At 41.6% G+C, this 18,269-nt stretch overlaps 1 protein-coding gene across 8 annotated transcripts in view; it reads left to right on the top strand.

Moving 5' to 3' along the window:
- ADAMTSL1 (ADAMTS like 1) overlaps window positions 1-18,269 on the top strand; it is a 714,047-nt gene that overhangs the window by 453,128 nt on the left and 242,650 nt on the right. The window contains exon 1 of one of the 8 annotated variants that reach the window (XM_034773215.1): window positions 4,862-5,009. The exons of 5 other annotated variants lie outside the window; for them this stretch is intronic. In XM_034773215.1, the coding sequence (XP_034629106.1) occupies window positions 4,953-5,009 (57 nt within the window). In that variant the 5' untranslated portion in view covers window positions 4,862-4,952. Of the gene's footprint in view, window positions 1-4,861; window positions 5,010-5,258; window positions 5,573-18,269 lie in introns of those variants that run through there. 2 more of the 8 variants (XM_034773217.1, XM_034773216.1) reach the window with 2 other exon arrangements.

Genomic DNA, 18,269 nt, shown 5'->3' with positions numbered 1-18,269 from the left:
ATAAAAGTATCTAAACTAGAGAGTCTCAATCCAATCCCCAGGTTACCGGTACTAGATAAGTTCACGGAGGATAGGTCTATCAATGGCTATTAGCCAGGATGGGCAGGAATGGTGTCCCTAGACTCTGTTTGCCAGAAGTTGGGAATGGGTGACAGGGGATGGATCACTTGATGATTACCTGTCCTGTTCATTCCCTCTGGGGCACCTGGCATTGGTCACTGTCAGAAGACAGGATACTGGGCTAGATGAACCTTTGGTCTGACCCAGTATGGCCGCTCTTATGTACTATTTGGCAATCTTTTTGGCAGTTTTTCTCAGCATAAAGGCCAAGGACCGAGTGGGTCTGGAGACTGAACTATCCTTTCACCCCTAGATAGGGTGACCAGATGTCCCGATTTTATAGGGACAGTCCCGATTTTTGGGTCTTTTTCTTATATAGGCTCCTATTACTCCCCACCCCCGTCCCGATTTTTCACGTTTGCTGTCTGGTCACCCTACCCCTAGGGGCTGTCCTTACAGATAAAAGCAAGGAAACCTGCACAGTGCAGAGTAATGCTATGTTTGTTCAGTGGGAAGTCATTTCTTCCTGTATGGAGTGCTTGCACAAAGACTGTGCATCACTTAAGCCCCAAGAAGGGGTTTATGTAGGATTTAAGAGCCGTGTCAGCCTTGCGCACAGGGGTGAACTTCACTTGCAGGAGATTGTGGTCCCCACAGCTATCAATCTGACATCTTTCACAGCCATTAAATTCTCTCTCTCTCTCTCTCTCTCACACACACACACACACACACACACACACACACACACACACACACACACACACACACACACACACACACACACACACACACCCTTTATAAGCATTGGCTCCCTCCCACTTTCCATGGTTATGTGAGCATCCAACATCCCAGAAACCAATCCAAACTAATACGAGGCAATCTAAGAATAACTGCTAACTGAAAAATAAAATGAAATAAAAAATATTGGTTGCTGCAGATCTGATGGGGAAAAAAGGAGGTTCAGCTCCAGGAAGAGGCAGGTGGCTTCTGAGTGAAAACTGTAACATACTCTCCTCAGGGAGATCAACTCCACAGTTTAGTTCACTCTTTCCTGCTATAAAGCATATTGATGTTACCAGCTTTCTCCTTCCTGGGCTAGTGTTTTTTAAATTAAGCATTGTTAAAATCTGTACAGCTTGGAATGATGCTTCAGACAATCCTGACACCCTCCTTCATTTCTGCTCTCTTTCCACATAATCCGCCATTGCTGTGCAGTGCTGCTAACCAGCACCGCTGCTTACAAACCTGTGCAGACTGCTTTAATTTAGACACCTGAAAGGGGAAAAAAGGAGTGTAGTTAATGGTCAACGTGGATACGAGAAGTGGTCATTTTCAGAGCTTGTGAGTGGATGCCCTTCACTTGTGACTTGGAGCCCAATCTTGTGTCCACTAGCGTTAATGGGAGTTTTGTTTTTGAGTGATATGGATTCAGGATTGGACTGAAATGTCTATGAAACTTAATGCTATTGCAATTCAAGAGTTTGCATGGACCTTTACTTTGGATTTGATTCATGTGAGTTTCCACTCCCTGAGGTTCACTTTGAGTTCTTGGTTCAAATGCATTCAGAAACTCAAAGCCAAACTCTCAGAACTGTGACATTTCACCTGGCTTCATGTCAAAACCATGGGTTTTACATGACTTTGTCTTGGAATCAAAAATGGACCTAAGTTCCTGAACCTGGTCTGAGTTTTAAATGTGCAACAAAATCTAAAGTCATGTGAGTTTTGCACCATTTTCTGTTTCATTATGAAAGTCTTGGACAGCTCTGCTATTGTTTTAAATATCAATCTTGAACAAAAACGAGCTCTTTTCGGCCAAATAACATTTTTTAGGCATCTGATGATAGCAGGCAACACCATTTGGCCTCTACCAATATATTTCTTCTGCCATGATTTTGCGTGCAAAATTTCCATTGACTGCAATGGGAGTTCCATACACAGAACAATGGTGGGACTATAAATTGTGCATGTGTAGGCTCCGGTTTTACTAGCGTTAGAGGATGTTATGTGCCTTTTGAGAGTTTTCTTTAAAAAAAATGCAACAACTTACCTTTTCCAAAGCTGAACACGGCATTTCAAGAGTCAGTAAATCTGGGATGGGCATGTGTAGCATCAGTATCTGCTTTTCCACATTAACTGTTTGCTACCAAACAAATGAATATATTATTGTGTTTTGGCTTCAGTCAGAAATATGAACTGGAATTTTAAAGGGCATGCCCATCTCTAATTGGTACATCCCTTACCATTCAGGTAGTCAGGAATTGAGTGGTTTGGTTCTGAAAAATAAAAGCAGAATTTTGTGCATGTCTGGAAGCATTCTACTGGGATCACTTCATATACTCTACTGCAAGCCAGTGTATTGATCATAACAGTGTTGCCTGGTAGTTGAGTGCCCAAAAATTAACTCACTAAGAAGAGGCTGCTTTTGAAAATGCTATAATTATACACCAAAAATATGTGAACAACATTATTAGGGTTGCAAAGTCAAGCACTCAAAACATTAGGAAATTCCAAAATTTAGGGTTGAATGAGCAACCTTAATTTGGCCTCCTTCTGTGTATGCATTGTGATACTATCTTTAATTGCATCATTGCTATCATAATGTAGTATAATGCATAGGCACAAGATGGCCGAATTAAGGTTGTGCAAGCCATCTAGATTCTGGCATTTCCTTACTTTTGAGTACTTGATTTTGCAACCTTAATGTTCTTTTGTCATAGTGTTTTTAAACTTGTGTATTTTCTTAGGTTTTCTTAAAAAAGCAAACTGAAAAAAACAGAAATTCCATATATTGATACCAACATGGCTCATTAGCAGGGCTAGAACCTTTAGATTTTGCCCATTCTCCCACAAGGTTTACCAAATTCGCCCTTTCCCTGTTCATGTCCCACCCCTGGCTCCTCATCCCTGTCCCATTCTCTTACCCTAGCCAGCCCGAGTCCCCCATTCCTTGCCCAAATCCTAGTCTCACCCCTCTGGACTCCTCATTCCAGTACCAGTCTCCTTGCCCAGCTAATCTTCTCCACAAACCCTCCAGCTTCCAGTCTAGTCTCTTCGCCCAGCCACTCTCGGTTCTCCTCTTGCATCCTGGCTCCTCATCAGATCTATCTCCCCTTCTTCCCCACCCCCATAAGCATGCACACATCCCACTAGTTTTCAGTCCCAGTCTCCTTGCCATTGACTCTATTCTCCCTCCACAGCTCCTCCTCCTTTCTTAGCTTCCCCATCTTTCTTCACATTTCCCTTCCTGACTTCCAGTCCCTGTCAATTTGCCAAGCCACTTCCAGTCTCTTCCCCATCTCCTGCCAGCCTATAGTCCCAGTATCCGCCCCCAGGCTCCTTATGCCAGTTTCCCCACACACACCTGCTCCCCTTCTCTCCACCCACTCCAGTCCAGCTCTTGTCCTGCTCACAGGAGAGTCATTGAGAGCACCGGAGAGGCCCTCCTGCAGCATAGAGGAAAAAACTGCCTCATTTGAATGCAGAGAGGACAAGAGCTGGACCAGCTGTGCGGAGGCTGGGAGCCAATAGGTAGGTGGGGAGGTATGTGTGACCTGTGATTTTTTTTTTTTAAAGCTTATAAGATGGCAGACTTTCAAAAGGACAGCAAGAGGCCCATCACAGACACAGAGGCCACTCACGTGGCAAACTTCAGGCTCTTGCTCCAAACCAGAAGGTGCTAGATCTATTGAAAGAAAAGGTTGCCAGAAGTTTTTAACATGGGCAAAAATTTATTTGCCCTTATTCTTGTTCTCAGCAATGGCTAATCCATTCTGGCTGAAATTCTCCAGAAAGCTACAGCATGAGGCAGAGGCCTGGCAGGGGAAATTTCTGCCTAAACATTTAAAGTTTGGCAAGGTTTTATAAGCCACTGAAAACAAGGTATTATGATGGGAAGTGGCAACCTTACTAACAGGCGGTGATACTGTGCTCTAACAGGCACGTATAATAGGCATCACAGACATCAGTGAGAAAGTGGTCAATATAGCTCTGGACTGGTAGTTACCTAACTCATCAGTTGAAGGAGCTAAGCAAGCACATCCCTCAGTCGGTATCTCGGTCCCTTTTGAATGCGGATAATTGAAATTGCTTTTCTTTAGGTGATGAGAACGTTTTTCTTCATTCTTTGTTTTACAGACCAGCATCTTTACCAGCTGACTTGGTTACCACAACATTGCAGCCATCATCCATGTAAAGCAGGAAATTCTGAAACCAGTTTAAAAATAGATAGAGATGTGTATGACAAGAGATGATGGGGGCGGGGAGGGTAAGAGATGCTTCTTTGTGGCGAAGTGGCATAAAAAAGATTTGCACAGTCCATGTTCCCTTAAGGAATATAGGAGGTCCTTATTTAAGTAGAATTTATTTTTCTCTGGCAAATTTCTGTCTCTTATGATTTGTGCCCTTTATGGCATGTGTTCTATATTGACACAGATTAAGTTTCTCTCCTGAATGGAACAATGCACAGTTAGAAGGAACGCGATTGTACTAGCAAAAGCCACAAACAGCTTGTGGCAAGTAGAGGACTAGCTCTCTTGAGTCGGGTTAACTAAAGGCAGAGCACTCCCTTCAGCTTTGCCATTTTCTCTCTCTCTCTCTCTCTCATTCCTTCCCCTCTTTCTTTCTCTCTTATACTTTCCCTGGACCCCTTGGCTTTGTTATTCTGCATGTCTGATTAGCAAGAGCCTGATTGGCTGGCTGCCTGCTCAGAGAGAGATTCCATTCAGCTCACCCCCCACCCACTCACCCCTTAGTCAGGAAATGTGAGCAGAGCTGATGGAAGCTGATAGGCAGGGCTGAAGTGTTAGCACCAGTACTGGATGTGACAGCAGGCAGAGGAGCACTTAGCAGCTTATTCAGTGTCCGATTCAGATTGCGGCAAGGATCCAAGCATGGAATGCTGCAGTTGGGCAACTGCTGGCACCCTGCTCCTGGCGTCTCTGCTCCTGGTAAATGTCATTTCTTTTATTTAAATACTTAACTGTTGCAGTCGAGAGATCCATTTTTCTAAATCTTTAAGACCCAGGTAAAAAGAAATGATTCCGCAGGTATCATCCCCTCTAACCCAACACGGGTTCTAGGGGTATGTCTACACTGCAATTAAACACCCAAGGGTGGACTGTGTCAGCTGACTTGGACTCGCAGGGCTTGGGCTGCGGGGCTATAAAACTGCTGTGTCGAAGTCCAGGCTCCAGGACACTACTATGAGGGGTCTTGTAGTATAGGTTGCTCCAGGTAGAACCAAAAGTTTAATGTTGGCATAGATTATATAAATGTGGGGAGAGATGAACTGTGAATGATGGATTGAGTGCTTGGAATTTGGACAACAGCCTTTTTTTCCCTGTTGAAATCAAACTGTAAAATGTTGTACTGTTCCTGGAAATTTATGTACTAGGGGTTGGGTTTTTCTTCTCTTTTTAAAAACTATTTTTTCCTCTGCAAATGCAGAGAAACCATGTACAGCATGTACTGGGACTTCTGCAGCCAGCTTGGATTATCTCTGATAATTACTGTAAGTTATTAGAGAGACAAGTTAACTCTAAGTTTGGGAAGCAAAATATTGTTCTGTGATCTCAGGTGTACATTACAGATGCAAAATTGGTGGTTATTGTTTGGTGGATGTTTGTTTATTTTATTGTGTCTCCCAAGGAGACTGATAAGATGCTCTACAACTGAACACCATTGCTGCGTTGTTTGATTGGAAGTAAATGTTCCATTGTGACTCATACTTAATTTTATGGGTATGAGCTGCGCGTTTACTCTCCAGAAAGTCTGCAGTGAAAACATTAGTAGTAATGCACACATTTTTAACAGGAGAGTGTCGTGGGCATGCACGTTAGCTAAGCTCATCTGAAGGTTAGATTAATTTGTAAATAGTGATCGAAAGCAAAAACTCTTGTGTTTTTTTTAAACATTAATTTACAACTTTGACTCCAATGCAAAGTGCATATTTTATATACTTAATTACTGAAGAATCATTATTTTATTCCAAAGTTCACTATCTATTTCCAGATCAAACTGAGCTTATGTTTTCATATACATGTGAATGAAACAAAATGTGCTAATTATTGTATGCTAATGTTAACGTTTTAGCCACGAGAGTATCAGAAACAATATATCCCTATTCAAAATGCATGTTATGGATCTTTGTCAGGTCTCAATAACAGTTATTCACAGATCATTAAATATGAGTTTTCAAAATAATTGTAAATTTGAATATCTTCCACAAAAATAATTTTGGTTAAAAAAGGCTCTTTCAAATATAAAATAAAATGTAAGCCACACAAATTACTGTAGAGAGGCATGAGAGGGTAGAACATGCTCTCCTTAACCAATGAAAAGTTTATTAGCCTGGCAACTGTTACGCATTATGAGCCAGATTCTGCAGTCTTAACTCAGGGAAAATCAGTAGGAGTTTTTCTTAAGTTAGAACTGAGTAAGGACTGTAGGATTTGACTCCAGGTTAATACCCCTAGCCTCACCACTTGTACTTGCTTCACTCCACTGCTTGTGAATTGCGCACTCAGTCCCTAATTCATGAAAATAAATAGTGCATTCTGCTGCCAACCATTATGCATTATATTTAATACTATACCAGTTTGTGTGGGGGTTTTTTGTGTGTCCCTCCCTCCAGCAGAGATTTTTAAAATAAAACTCTTTTTGTGCCTTAAGAATAGTGATATGAAACAAGAAAAACTTTCTTTTTCGGAGTCAGGGCATTTTTTTCTCAGTCCCCACTTAGGCAAATCCCTTATTTGGTTTCAGTGAAAGTTTTGACTGAGTAACGACTACAGGATTTTGACTTGGATGTTAATATGGTGAAGTGTTGGGATATATTAATATATGTGTCACTCCAGAGTATACCAAACAGTAAATTCATAAAGGGACTGATTCAAAGCCCATTGAAATTAATGGAAAGACTCCCCTTGACTTCAGCTGTAAGTAAAGTCAGAGTTTGGATCTGTACTTAAAAAGTAACTTCTCAGTCTTGCAAAAAGTTAGCACTGTAAGCAGGGCCGGCTCCAGGCACCAGCAAAGGAAGCAGGTGCTTGGGGTGGCCAATGGAAAGGGGCGGCACGTCCGGGTCTTCGGCAGCACTTCGGCAGTGGGTCCCTCAGTCCCTCTCTTCCTCTTTGAGCTGCCGCTGAAGAGGAAGAGAGGGAGCAAAGGACCTGCTGCCGAAGTGCTGCCGATCGGCTTTATCTTTTTTTTTCTTTCGCTTCGCCGCTTGGGGCGGCAGAAAGCTGGAGCCGGCCCTGACTGTGAGAGATCCTTACTACAGCAAGTAGCCCCATTGACTATAATGGGACTGCTCCTGGGAGTAAGCAGTTTACATCCAGTAGAAAGCCTTCACAGGGTCTGTCTCTTAAGTCACTTAGCACACGTGTTGCTGTGTGTGATGTGTGTGCAGCAGACCCCCCTGAAAGAAAAACATGCTCAAGGCTAGAGAGTGGCTTGGTCTGCATGGGTGCACCAGCAGGGAAGGTTGGCATAGTCCAGATGCAACCCCAGCCCTGGCATTGCTGGTGCTAAAAGAATGGAGGAATTTAGAGCCAGCTGTGGTGCTAGTCTTCCTGCCTCCTCACCCCAAGGAGCAGAGCAGAGCCAGGGCAGGGCAGACCATTAGACCAGTTTGCACCCTCTAAAAAGATGTAGCAATAGGTGTTGATGGGTGCAGTCCTCCGGGGCTCCTTAGGATTAAGTCAGAGCAAAATCCTTTTGACTTCAATGGGGCGTTTTCCCTGAGGAAGGACCGCAGGGTCAGGTATTTAACTTGTTAATTGTCCTGGAACGGAGTGCCCAGAGTCTGAGTCTGTAAGAGTTAAAGCAGACTTGATACTTTCTTAAAATATATATTTTTCTCTCTCCAGACTAAAATGAGATATTTGGGGAATTTTGCTCATTGTCCTACAGACTTTTGCATGCTAAGGAAGTTGTAACACACCTCTTTTGAGGGAAACAAAAATGAGCAGGCATTCTCTTCCAAAGATTTCCTTTCTATTCATTTAAAAATAAAAACCCATCACCAGCAAACCACAATGTCTAAGACCAGTCATTGACGTGTGTTCATCCAAACCTGAAGTCAAGCCACTTCTTGTCAGAAAGGCATTTAATCAAATTTGCATTTGCTCTTCGCTTCTTTTTAGTGGTTTTTAGCTCTCTGGCCTGCTATTGTGGTAGTTGTGCGGGAATAACACTAGGAATTATAATAAAGTACATGTGTCTGTAGAATTTCTTTTTTTTTTCTCTATGCACTAATTTATACATGGAAACTAGTCAAGCACAATAGTCCATTCCTTTCAGGTTCTCTGGCACTCTACTCCTCTATTATCTAACTTGATCTGTCTTGGATGACCATAAGCACAATTAGTCTGTGGAATGAATGTTAAATTCCTTGTTTACAGCTGAATGTAGAAAGCTTGACTCTGTCATTTCTCTTCACGTGCAGATATGTCTGTCTATCACTTGTATGTATGCCCATCTGTTTCTACGTTTATAGCTGTATAAGGATGGATTTTCCAGCCTGGATTCCAAAACTGCACATGTACACTTTCTATGCACGCTCGTGTGTGTGCGCAAACTGGCATTTGAACATTCCAACTGGGTAGTGGCATGCTGAACTACACAGTTTGTACATACAAATGCAGGTTTTATTCATGCAAATGAGGTGCACTCAAAACTTTGCACAGTTTTGGCATTTGAAAACCTAACCAGTACACTCTCAATCTGAATGTTTCACATCTATACACACAACATACAAATTTCTTTATATGAACGGCCAAATCACTAGTAAGTGTGTCTAATATGTCAGTTTTTTGATATCTTGTTCTAGAGTTTCATGTCTAGACTTGCTTTGCTGAACTTTTCCAGATTGCTTTTCCAAGTATATCCTTTATTGTCCCTCCATTCACTGAGGGCAAGGATTTGTGGGAACTGCTGTAATCAGATGAACTGAGTTAGTGGTGCAATTTTGTTCTTTGGGCCCAAATCCTTACTCAGGCAAAATGCCCATTGAAATTAATGAGATTTGGACCTGAATAAAGACTATTAGGCTAGCTCAGTGGTGTCACTAGTCTCCTGAGGATTAGGGGTTGGGTTTTTCGGGTGGTTTTCTGTCCTTAGCATAATTCTTAGGCCTGGCAAGAGAAAATAAAAAAGACCAGGCAATAAAACACCCTAAAGAATCTGGAGCCTAGAACATATTCAGCCATAATCATATTGGTCCAGAAACTGTGTATTAACTGAATGAACTAGTCAATCAATAATTAACTTAATGGACTAATCAATTAGTGTAATGCTTGAACAGTCCACTCACCAAGGGGAAATAAGAAACTATTCAAGGAGAATTCTACATAATATATGCTTTCATTTAAAAAAGTCTCTAGCTCTTATGATTGTGAAGATAGCCATCCAAATGTGAACCAAGAATATCTGGTGCAGTGCTGTCTGTCTGAGACTGCTGACAGCTGCATTGCCTCTGCTGCTGCTCATAGCTGTTTTCTCAAACTGCTGTACAGTCTGTTGGCAGCAGTGAAGCTGATTTAAAAAAAGAAAAAAATCAGATCAATTTCACTCTGCTATGGCATTGCGCATTAGCAGAGTCCGGCACAGAAACAGAGGTTGGAAGAGGGATAGAGTAGCAAGGTCATCCCCATAGCAACAACCAGGAAGCTGATCCAAGAGTAGAGTAGTGAAGACACTTTCCACCAATTGCTGCAACCTGAATGCTCTGGGAACAGAGAGCAACAGAAAGAGAATGTTTCATCTTTCTTTTGGTAGCTAGTGAGAGTTGTGGAGGCAGCCTTCAAATGTAGCCAAAAGCTAGTAGACAAGTTAGAGTCATCAAAATAGGGCTGAGGGACAGCACCCGACTAGGAATCACAACACCTTCCCGTTTTCTAGCAGTTGTAGAGGAGAGCAGTTGGCTTCTCACATGGCCATTGCCTTGGTCAGTGGGAAGCATCTTTCATATCAGTTGCTGGCTATTAGGTTTAGTCCTTTAGGTTTTAGGTGTCTGGTAACATTTCCAAACACTGTATGTGGGGGTGCAAGGATGGGAATGCGATGTGTAGGAGGAGAGAGTGATATGGGTTAAGTTAGAAAAAAGGAGTACAATATGGAGAGGATACAGAAAATATGGAGGAGGAGATAGAAAATATAATTTAGGGAAAGAGAGAGTGAGCGAAAAAAGAATACAGGGCAAGGAGAGAGAAGGAAAAGAAGAAATAGGCAGAGAAGATAAATCATGAAAAGACACACTGTGATCTATTAGAGGTTCCAGCCAATCTCTGCTTAGTGATGGAGAAAGCTTTGCAAAGGGTAGTTAGTGATGGGTAAGACTTTGTTTGGGTGGTTGGTGATGACCAATGCTTATCCCAACCTGAATCTTTTGAGATATCATCCCCTCTCGTGGTTTGCTCCCTTCTGACAGGAGTGCCAAGATTTCACTGTATATCAGAGCTTGGGAGATTTGCCGTTGTGGTGCTGGGGGCCCAGCAGAGAAACTGCTGCACCTGCTGAGACCTCTATCTTTATCAGCGAGGATAGAGATGTCTTGGGTAGACAGCAGAGAGAGAAAGGACTCTGGAACAAATCCAGATCTTAAAACAAAATATTGGATTTTAATCTGGGATTGGGCTAAAGTTTGGCTAATCCATCCATCCATGAGATGCACCCACACATGAAGGAGTTGAGGGGAGGGGAAGAAGCCTCCTTGTGGAGCAATGTTAATCATTGTGCTACCTCTCTGCATGGGTGGAAATTGCACCTATATAATCAAGACATGATGTTGCAAATACATTTTGATATCTCTGAACATTGGGGGTATTACCTGTCCCCATACACACACCCCAGCATCAAGAAGGTTGACTTTTTTGCAGAGCTTTGTGGGAGCTTGGCAGATGTAACGCACATACGTTCTTACTCCTTGACTTTCACTTTGAGGTTTTGGGTTTGGGAAACCCCAAAAGTTCAAACCAAGCCTCAGATAAAGCCACCTAGCATTGCCTAGTTTCTGCTGAAACCCATGAAAAATCCACTGAATGTCACGTAGTTTCCACCCAAATATATACCCTATTCCAAGTTTTCTCCAAACTTGCACAGCAGGCCTGAGGTTTTCCGTTTGTAACAAAACCTGAGGCTATGTGTTGCTTTGGACTGCACTATGGAAATCTAACAAAGTTTCTGTATCTAGTTACCTGTGAAGAAGTAGTTCCATATTCATTCTGGAGGAACACATCCAGAAGAGGATTCTTGTGGGGATTATGTTGTGCTGGAAAGATTGAATGCCATTTAATGGTGCTGCAATGTCATTCTCAAATGCTTCACCTTCCTATCAAGAATGACAGAGAAAACTCTGCACATAGATGTCATTGCAGTGTCTCCTGTGACTGGACTTGGTTAGTTGGTGTTTAAACATCTGCACATCTCTACACAAGCTGCAAATATTATACTTAAAGTAGTGATGCCAAAACTAAATGGACATTTGTAAATGTGGTGCTAGCTGAAAACTGATCGTCAGCTGGTGTAAATCAGTTCACCTCCCTTCACTTCAATGGTGCTATGCTGATTAATACCAACTTAGGATCTGGGCCTAAGTATCTTCTTAAATACCTATTTCAAGTGAGCATTTACATGTGTAGCATGTGCACATAGTAGAGAGTATCCATTTTTAAAAAGTGATCATTCACAATTATCATGATTTGTATACTGTGTAGTATTAGATTGTGAATCGTCTTATTGTGGAGACATTTTATTTCACAGAACAACTTGTCTGTAAGTTAGGGGTTCATTATATCCTGAACTTCACAGGCCCCCCTGAAATCCATTGAAACAATCTGGAACTTTCCTTCTATTTCACTATCCATTGGAGTTTCACCATATCAGACTTCACTGTACCCAGATTGTGCTGCATTTCTCAGAAATGGATAAACACTTTTATTTCCTTTTAAATACACTGGTTAGAATTTCCTTTCACATGTGAGCAGCCTCACTAGCCTGCCAGATATAGACGTTGTCCCAATTTCTTGTAAAAATAACCAAAATAGTTGTGGTGAAATCGGAAGGCATTATGGACGGGTGACTGGGGAAAAAGGAGAGAAAGCAGTGTATGTAGCATGTGAGATTTATTCTGCTTATGAGGCAAGCATCTGCAGAACTCTCTAATAGTTTCACCACCTGTGAATTATTTGGATACATCTCATAAGCGGGTTCCTTTTTCTATTTGCGTAGAGAAATAAGTGGAATATACACTGATTCTACAGTACATTAATTTTCACAGAGTTTCCATTTTCATCTTCATTGGTCTTACAGAATTTCTTCTATGGCTTCAACTGTTCCTTAGAATGGTGCTCTAGGCTTTTTGCCTTTCTGGGATTTCCTTTACAGCAAATTCAACAGAGGGTGTCAGGGCAGAGGGGTGGGGGTATGTGATAAAGTAAGACATCCTAGAATAAATTCCAAGAACACTAAAGAAATGAGACAGGAAATTATATGCAACATATAATAAATTTAAACTGTCCCATAAAATAAATATAAGTCATTTTGCTTCCACACGAAGGTACCATAGGGGTGTCAGATTTCCCCTCCCTACTTAGTTGGATATAATTTTTGTTTCCATTTGAAGTCTGCCAGAGTATTGTTCAAATCCTGTGTTGCATCAATAGAGCCAGAAATGAAAAGGAATAAAGGAAGCAATAAGGACTCCTACTGCTCTGGTACTGAAATGAGAGTGGAGAATTTTATTTTTATTTATTTATTTATTTATATCTCTTTCTTTCATTCAACTGTTAAAACCATCTGTCATTGAGGGCTCATATATAACTGCCTGATATGCATGCCCCGCCCTGCCTTTCTTTTTCATTTCAGTATGGGTGGGTTATGATTATAATTGTACTTTGGATGTGATATTTTCATAGTTACTGTAACTTTAAAAAAAAAAGGAAAATTTCAAGTCAGCATGATATCAACAACGTGTTCCTTAAATATCTAGCCCAGGCAGCGATTTTCAAAGAAGAAATAGCTGAGCTAGTGATTTAAAAGAGGGAAGGGGGGATGGAAACTTCTTACCAAAGATTTATATCAAAAGTGAGTAGAACACATAGGAGAACAGTTTCTTATGAAAAACATTTTGACTCCAATGTGTGGATGTCTTTTTTTTTTTTTTTGAGAGAGAGAGAGAGAGAGAGCGCAAGCCGTGCAAATATGTATTTTTCCACATGTGATATCAGAGGGAACTCATAAGGACAGCTATAATTAATATCCTGGTAATTTATGTGGGTTTTATATGTTATTCAGTTTAAATAAAATCCCTGCTACTCATGGCAAACCTTGCTTTGCTTGGTATATATAAAGTAATAATGAGATAAGGTGTATTTTCCATCTTTAAAAAAAACACACACACCAATATGAGGTCAACATACCTATATTTTACAATGATTTAAGAGGAAAAAAATGTGGTAGACAAACTCCAAGATTTATAGTAGTTCTTTTGTGTTCTCTGTGCATCACCCTCCCCCCCTTTTTTTTAATTTTAATTCTGATGCGGGAACTTGAGCTTAGATCATGCTTTTTTTTTAATTTCTTTTTATATTTCACATAAACACATGCCTTTCCCTTTTTTGGCTCTGGTAGGGCTAAAGTTCTGAACCCTCTGAATGGCCCATCGTCATTAAAATAAATACAAATATGAGTCCATGAGGTAACTGTGAGTGATGGGAAATGCTCAAAAGATTGGGAGGTTTATTTTGGATAAGCCCCAAAATTGTGGCTGCTTATCTGAAATTATACAAATCTTTGGCGATCTCTCTCCCCACTCCCAAACATTTTCCACCTACTGTCCAGAGATCATTTCCCTATTTCCCTTCCATCCTATTGTAACACCCACTTAGAGTAGCACTCTGTTTTTAGCTGAGGCAGTACAGAATCATGCTTTTAGATCCTGAGATCTCAGGTTCTGCTGTTGATGACTCATGTGAGTGGGTGGGGGGGGAGGTTACAGATAGTAGCCCATACAGGGATTTGAATTGGGTGAACCTATAAAGCTTAGGATGAGCTCTCCTAGCCAGGTGGAAGTGTATAACCCACATCCAATCAGTGTGATACTCTGTCTCCCTCTAGAGATGGCTGAGCCACAGATAAAAGTTGATGAGTCTGCTACACTTCTATTCCCTGGTTTTCCACACTTTCTGCCAACCATCAACCAGCCTCCATGTAATCACCCTTCTTTTATCTCCATACGTGTCTTCCATCTCATGGACTTCCATCTCATGGACTTGAAACCATCTACCTCTTCTCTTACCTGGAAAGCAGGTTCCACAGCCTTCACTCTCCCTTTCAAATTTAATATCAAATCAGAATCCTTCCCAGGGTGTATTGTGCACTTCTGATATGGAAGGCATAGAGTATGCAAGACTAGCACATGAGGCCTGCTGTGCTTTCCTCTCTCTCAACCACCTCTCTTCAGCCTCTCTTGACTCCCTGGCACAGTGCAACTCTCCATTGTAGCTTGTTGCTAGCTGTATCTTCCCAGCTTGTGGTGTCCATGTTGCAAACATCCTTAAGCATAGGTCACCACTGGTCTCTCAAGTTCCCCATGCATGAGATTGTTTAGAATGCATCCGTCATCTATCCCGCACAGATGACCAAGTCAATGGAGACATCTGTTTGAGAATAGGGATAAGACTTGGCAATTTTGATTTCTCAAGTACTTTGGTATCAGGAACTTTGGTTTCCCACTTGATATTTAGAATACAATGGAGGCAGCGGGTGTATAAGGTGGTGTTGAGTGTCCTCTTATGCCTGCGGTAGGTGGTCCAGATCTTGCCACCATACAGTAGCATGGTCAGAACACACATCTGGTAAATCCATATCTAGGGTGTTCAGTGTTAATTTTCTGCTATCCCATACATGCTCAGTCAGCTGACTGACTACTGACTGATGGCCACCTTTCCAATGTGAGAATTAAGCTCGTCATCTAGAGATAAGTTATCCAATGCAGTTGATCCCAGATAGCAAAACTTTGTCCACAATGCCTAGTGTGGTCTAGCTATTGAAATTTCTGATGCAGTCAACACAGCTTGTGCCATAATCATTGCCTTCTTTAGACTGATGGGTAGTCCAAATTCATCACAGGCTACCGCAAAGCTACTGCAAATTTGCTGGAGCTCCTCTTCACAGTGTGTAACGAGCATTTCATCATTTGGGAAAAGAAGTTCTCTTATCTGCAAGTGTCTGACTTTGCTTTTTGTCCTTAGTCACGAAGAGTTTTCCATCTGATCTTGTATGGAGATGGACACGTTCAATGCTAGATGGAAAAAGCATGCAAAAGCAGCACAGAGAAGAATATATCGGAGAGTGTTTCTTCCAAAACATATCCCTATTTAACACCACTGCAGATTTCAAAGTTGTCAGATTGGTCACCTTTTATATTGGGCTAGCTTTCATGCCATTGTGAAAGGATCAAAGCAGACTGAGAAGATTTGAGGGGCAACCAATTCTCTCTAGCAGTTGAAAAAGACCTTTTCTGCTGACAAGGTTAAAAGCCTTTGTAAGATCTATGAAGGCCATGAAGAGAGGTTTTCCTTGTTCTTGATACTTTTTTCTTGCAGTTGCCTCAGTGTGAAGACCATGCTGCTGGTTGATCTATTGGCATGAAAACCAAACTGACTCTCTGGATAAACATGTTCAGCAAGAACTTAGTCTTTTGAGAATGACCCATATCAGTCTTACTAGCAAGACTAAGGAGAGAAATTCCTCTGGATTGATTGCAACAACTACCATCTCCTTTGATACAACATTAGGATGATCACATCCTTCAAGTCTTGTGATACATCACCTTCCCTCCAGGAGGCAAGCAAAACATTGTGAGGCTATTTAAATGCAACCTGTCATTCTTGTTTCAGTACTTCATTTGGAATTCCATCTTTTCCTGTAGTCTTTCCTGTTAGGGATGTGGTTGCCTTTTCAAGCTCATTTATACATAGATGATTCTAGATCACGTTCTTCAATAGTGTGAAGCCTGATGGTTGCATTTAGTGCTGCTTCAGAAACAGTGATTTCACATGAATAGAGTTTATGATAATGTTCCATTCAGTATTGCATCTGTTTGCTTCCATCAATAATATTGTCTCCATTAAGAGATTTGAGTGGGGCAATCTTCTTGGTTGAGACACCTATTGATTTCTTGATTCCATCAGACATCTTACATCTCCATTCTCAAAGGATGTTTGTGCCTTCTCACACAGTTTGAGCCAGCGTGACTGAATGTATTGCCTTCCTGTTCATTGTAATGTGCTCTTAGCCACTCTGAGGTTAGCATGCGTCTCAGGAGTGGGGTTCATTGTGCGGTGGTGCTGTGCATTTTGCTTCAATAACTGGAAGTATTTCTTCAGGATATGCTGCAAACCAGTCTTTATCTTGTAAAGTCTTTTTACCAAAAACAAGATTGCACCTAGATGAATATTCATTCTGAGTGTGTTCCACGCTGCATCAATGTTCAGAGAGGGTGCAATCAATGGCTTAGCTTCCCTGGGATTCATAGTGAATTGGTGATACCTTCTTTAGCCATCTTTTGTGTTGTTGTTAATGTATGGGCAACTTCTTTGTTTGGCATGATGAAATTTCCATGGTGAAAGTTTTATTTTGCAGCATACAAGCACATGGTCTGTGCAGTAGTCTACACTGTGAAAAACAGTGAGTATGGAGAACATCCTGTATATAATTCTATGGGTGACAAATCCATTTGGTGCCACTGTCCAGATCTAGGGTTTCTCCATGAGACCTTCCAGTGGTGAACCCCTGGAATTAGGTTCTAGTAATGTGGTGCAGAGCTCCAGTAGTCTTTGCCCATTATAAGCCATTTTTTTTGGTTCATGGTGGCCTATATATAGTGGCAACATCCAGTGATCTGAGCTGACTCTAGCATTGAAATCTCCCAGTAGGTAGAGTTGATCTGATCACCCAAAGGCAGCTTACTGACAATGTTGCAGAAGTGCTGCTAGAACAAATCTTTCTCTTGAGAGATGGAGGAAAGTGGTGAGGCAGATGTACTGATGATGATGGCAAAACCACCTGTTGTAGATATTCCTAGTTATATGATGCATTCTGATGTTGCAATGGGACATTCAACCATGGATGCTAATGAGTTTTTGACTGCAAAACCCATCCTGTGTTGGAAGTCTTGTTTGCTTTTTCCACACCAGAAGGTGTAATGCATCTTGCATCAAGAGCCTGTGTCAGCTAGTCTGGTTTCAGAGAGAGCGGCTACATTGATGTCAAGCTTCTTCAGCTCTCTGTTGGTGATGGTGTCATTGACCTTGTCCAGAACATTTGACATACTAACAAGCAACCTTTTGGCATTCATGCCTAGGCAGAAAAAAAATGAGGTGGTAGAGGCTTGCCTTCGGACCAAAGCCCTCCCCTGAACCCTCAGCACTACGGACTGTACCCAAAAATTGGAGACCAAAATGTTTGGAAGCCAGCACAGTTGCAGCAGATGTTGTAGGGCACAACTGAGTTACAGGGCCAACTGCCTGATGTTGTCTCCAGAGCTGACTTAGTTCAGGGTTTTCCTCCCCATCCTTTGTTCAATCAAGAACTAGCTGTAAGGCAGCAAGGCCAGATGGAGTTATTCCTCTGTGGCTATTGTTTTTCACTCCAATGGGTGTCTGGCATACTCCACATAGTTCAGTGAATGGTGGGGTTCCTAGTTTAGTTGATGAGCACCCAACCTGCGGCAGGTTATAATCAGTTATGTGGTACCAGTAACAGGCCTTACATGCCTGATCTGACCTATGCATATTTAAGTCTCTCAGAATTACCCACTTCTTCTGTGCTACTTACAGTGAATTGAGTTGTGCATTGTTGTTGTTCTTCTCATTGTTCCTCTGTCCACTTGTCTCTTGTCCTTTGGTTGTCAGCTTCTTGGAGCAGCTTCCCTTCTTGAGCTTTTGGAAAGCACCTACCATAAACAATAATTTAATTTACTCATTATCCTGCCTCTCTATGCTCCTTCTTTGCCCCTCTCTTCCTCCCCAGTGTCTTCTAAATGGAAGGTGAACCCAAAAGGTTGGAGTTTAAGGTGAACTTTTGAACCCAGCAATGTTTGGATGGGTTCAGAATTCTACAAAAATGATTTCACCCGAACTGAAAGTGAATCAGTCCATGCCTTAAAAACAGTTCTGATTTAATTAGAAAACAAGGCTGACATT

This window comes from Trachemys scripta, chromosome 6, assembly GCF_013100865.1.
Source record: "Trachemys scripta elegans isolate TJP31775 chromosome 6, CAS_Tse_1.0, whole genome shotgun sequence".
Lineage (NCBI taxonomy): Eukaryota > Metazoa > Chordata > Testudines > Emydidae > Trachemys > Trachemys scripta.
This window is presented reverse-complemented; position numbering and strand designations above follow the sequence as displayed.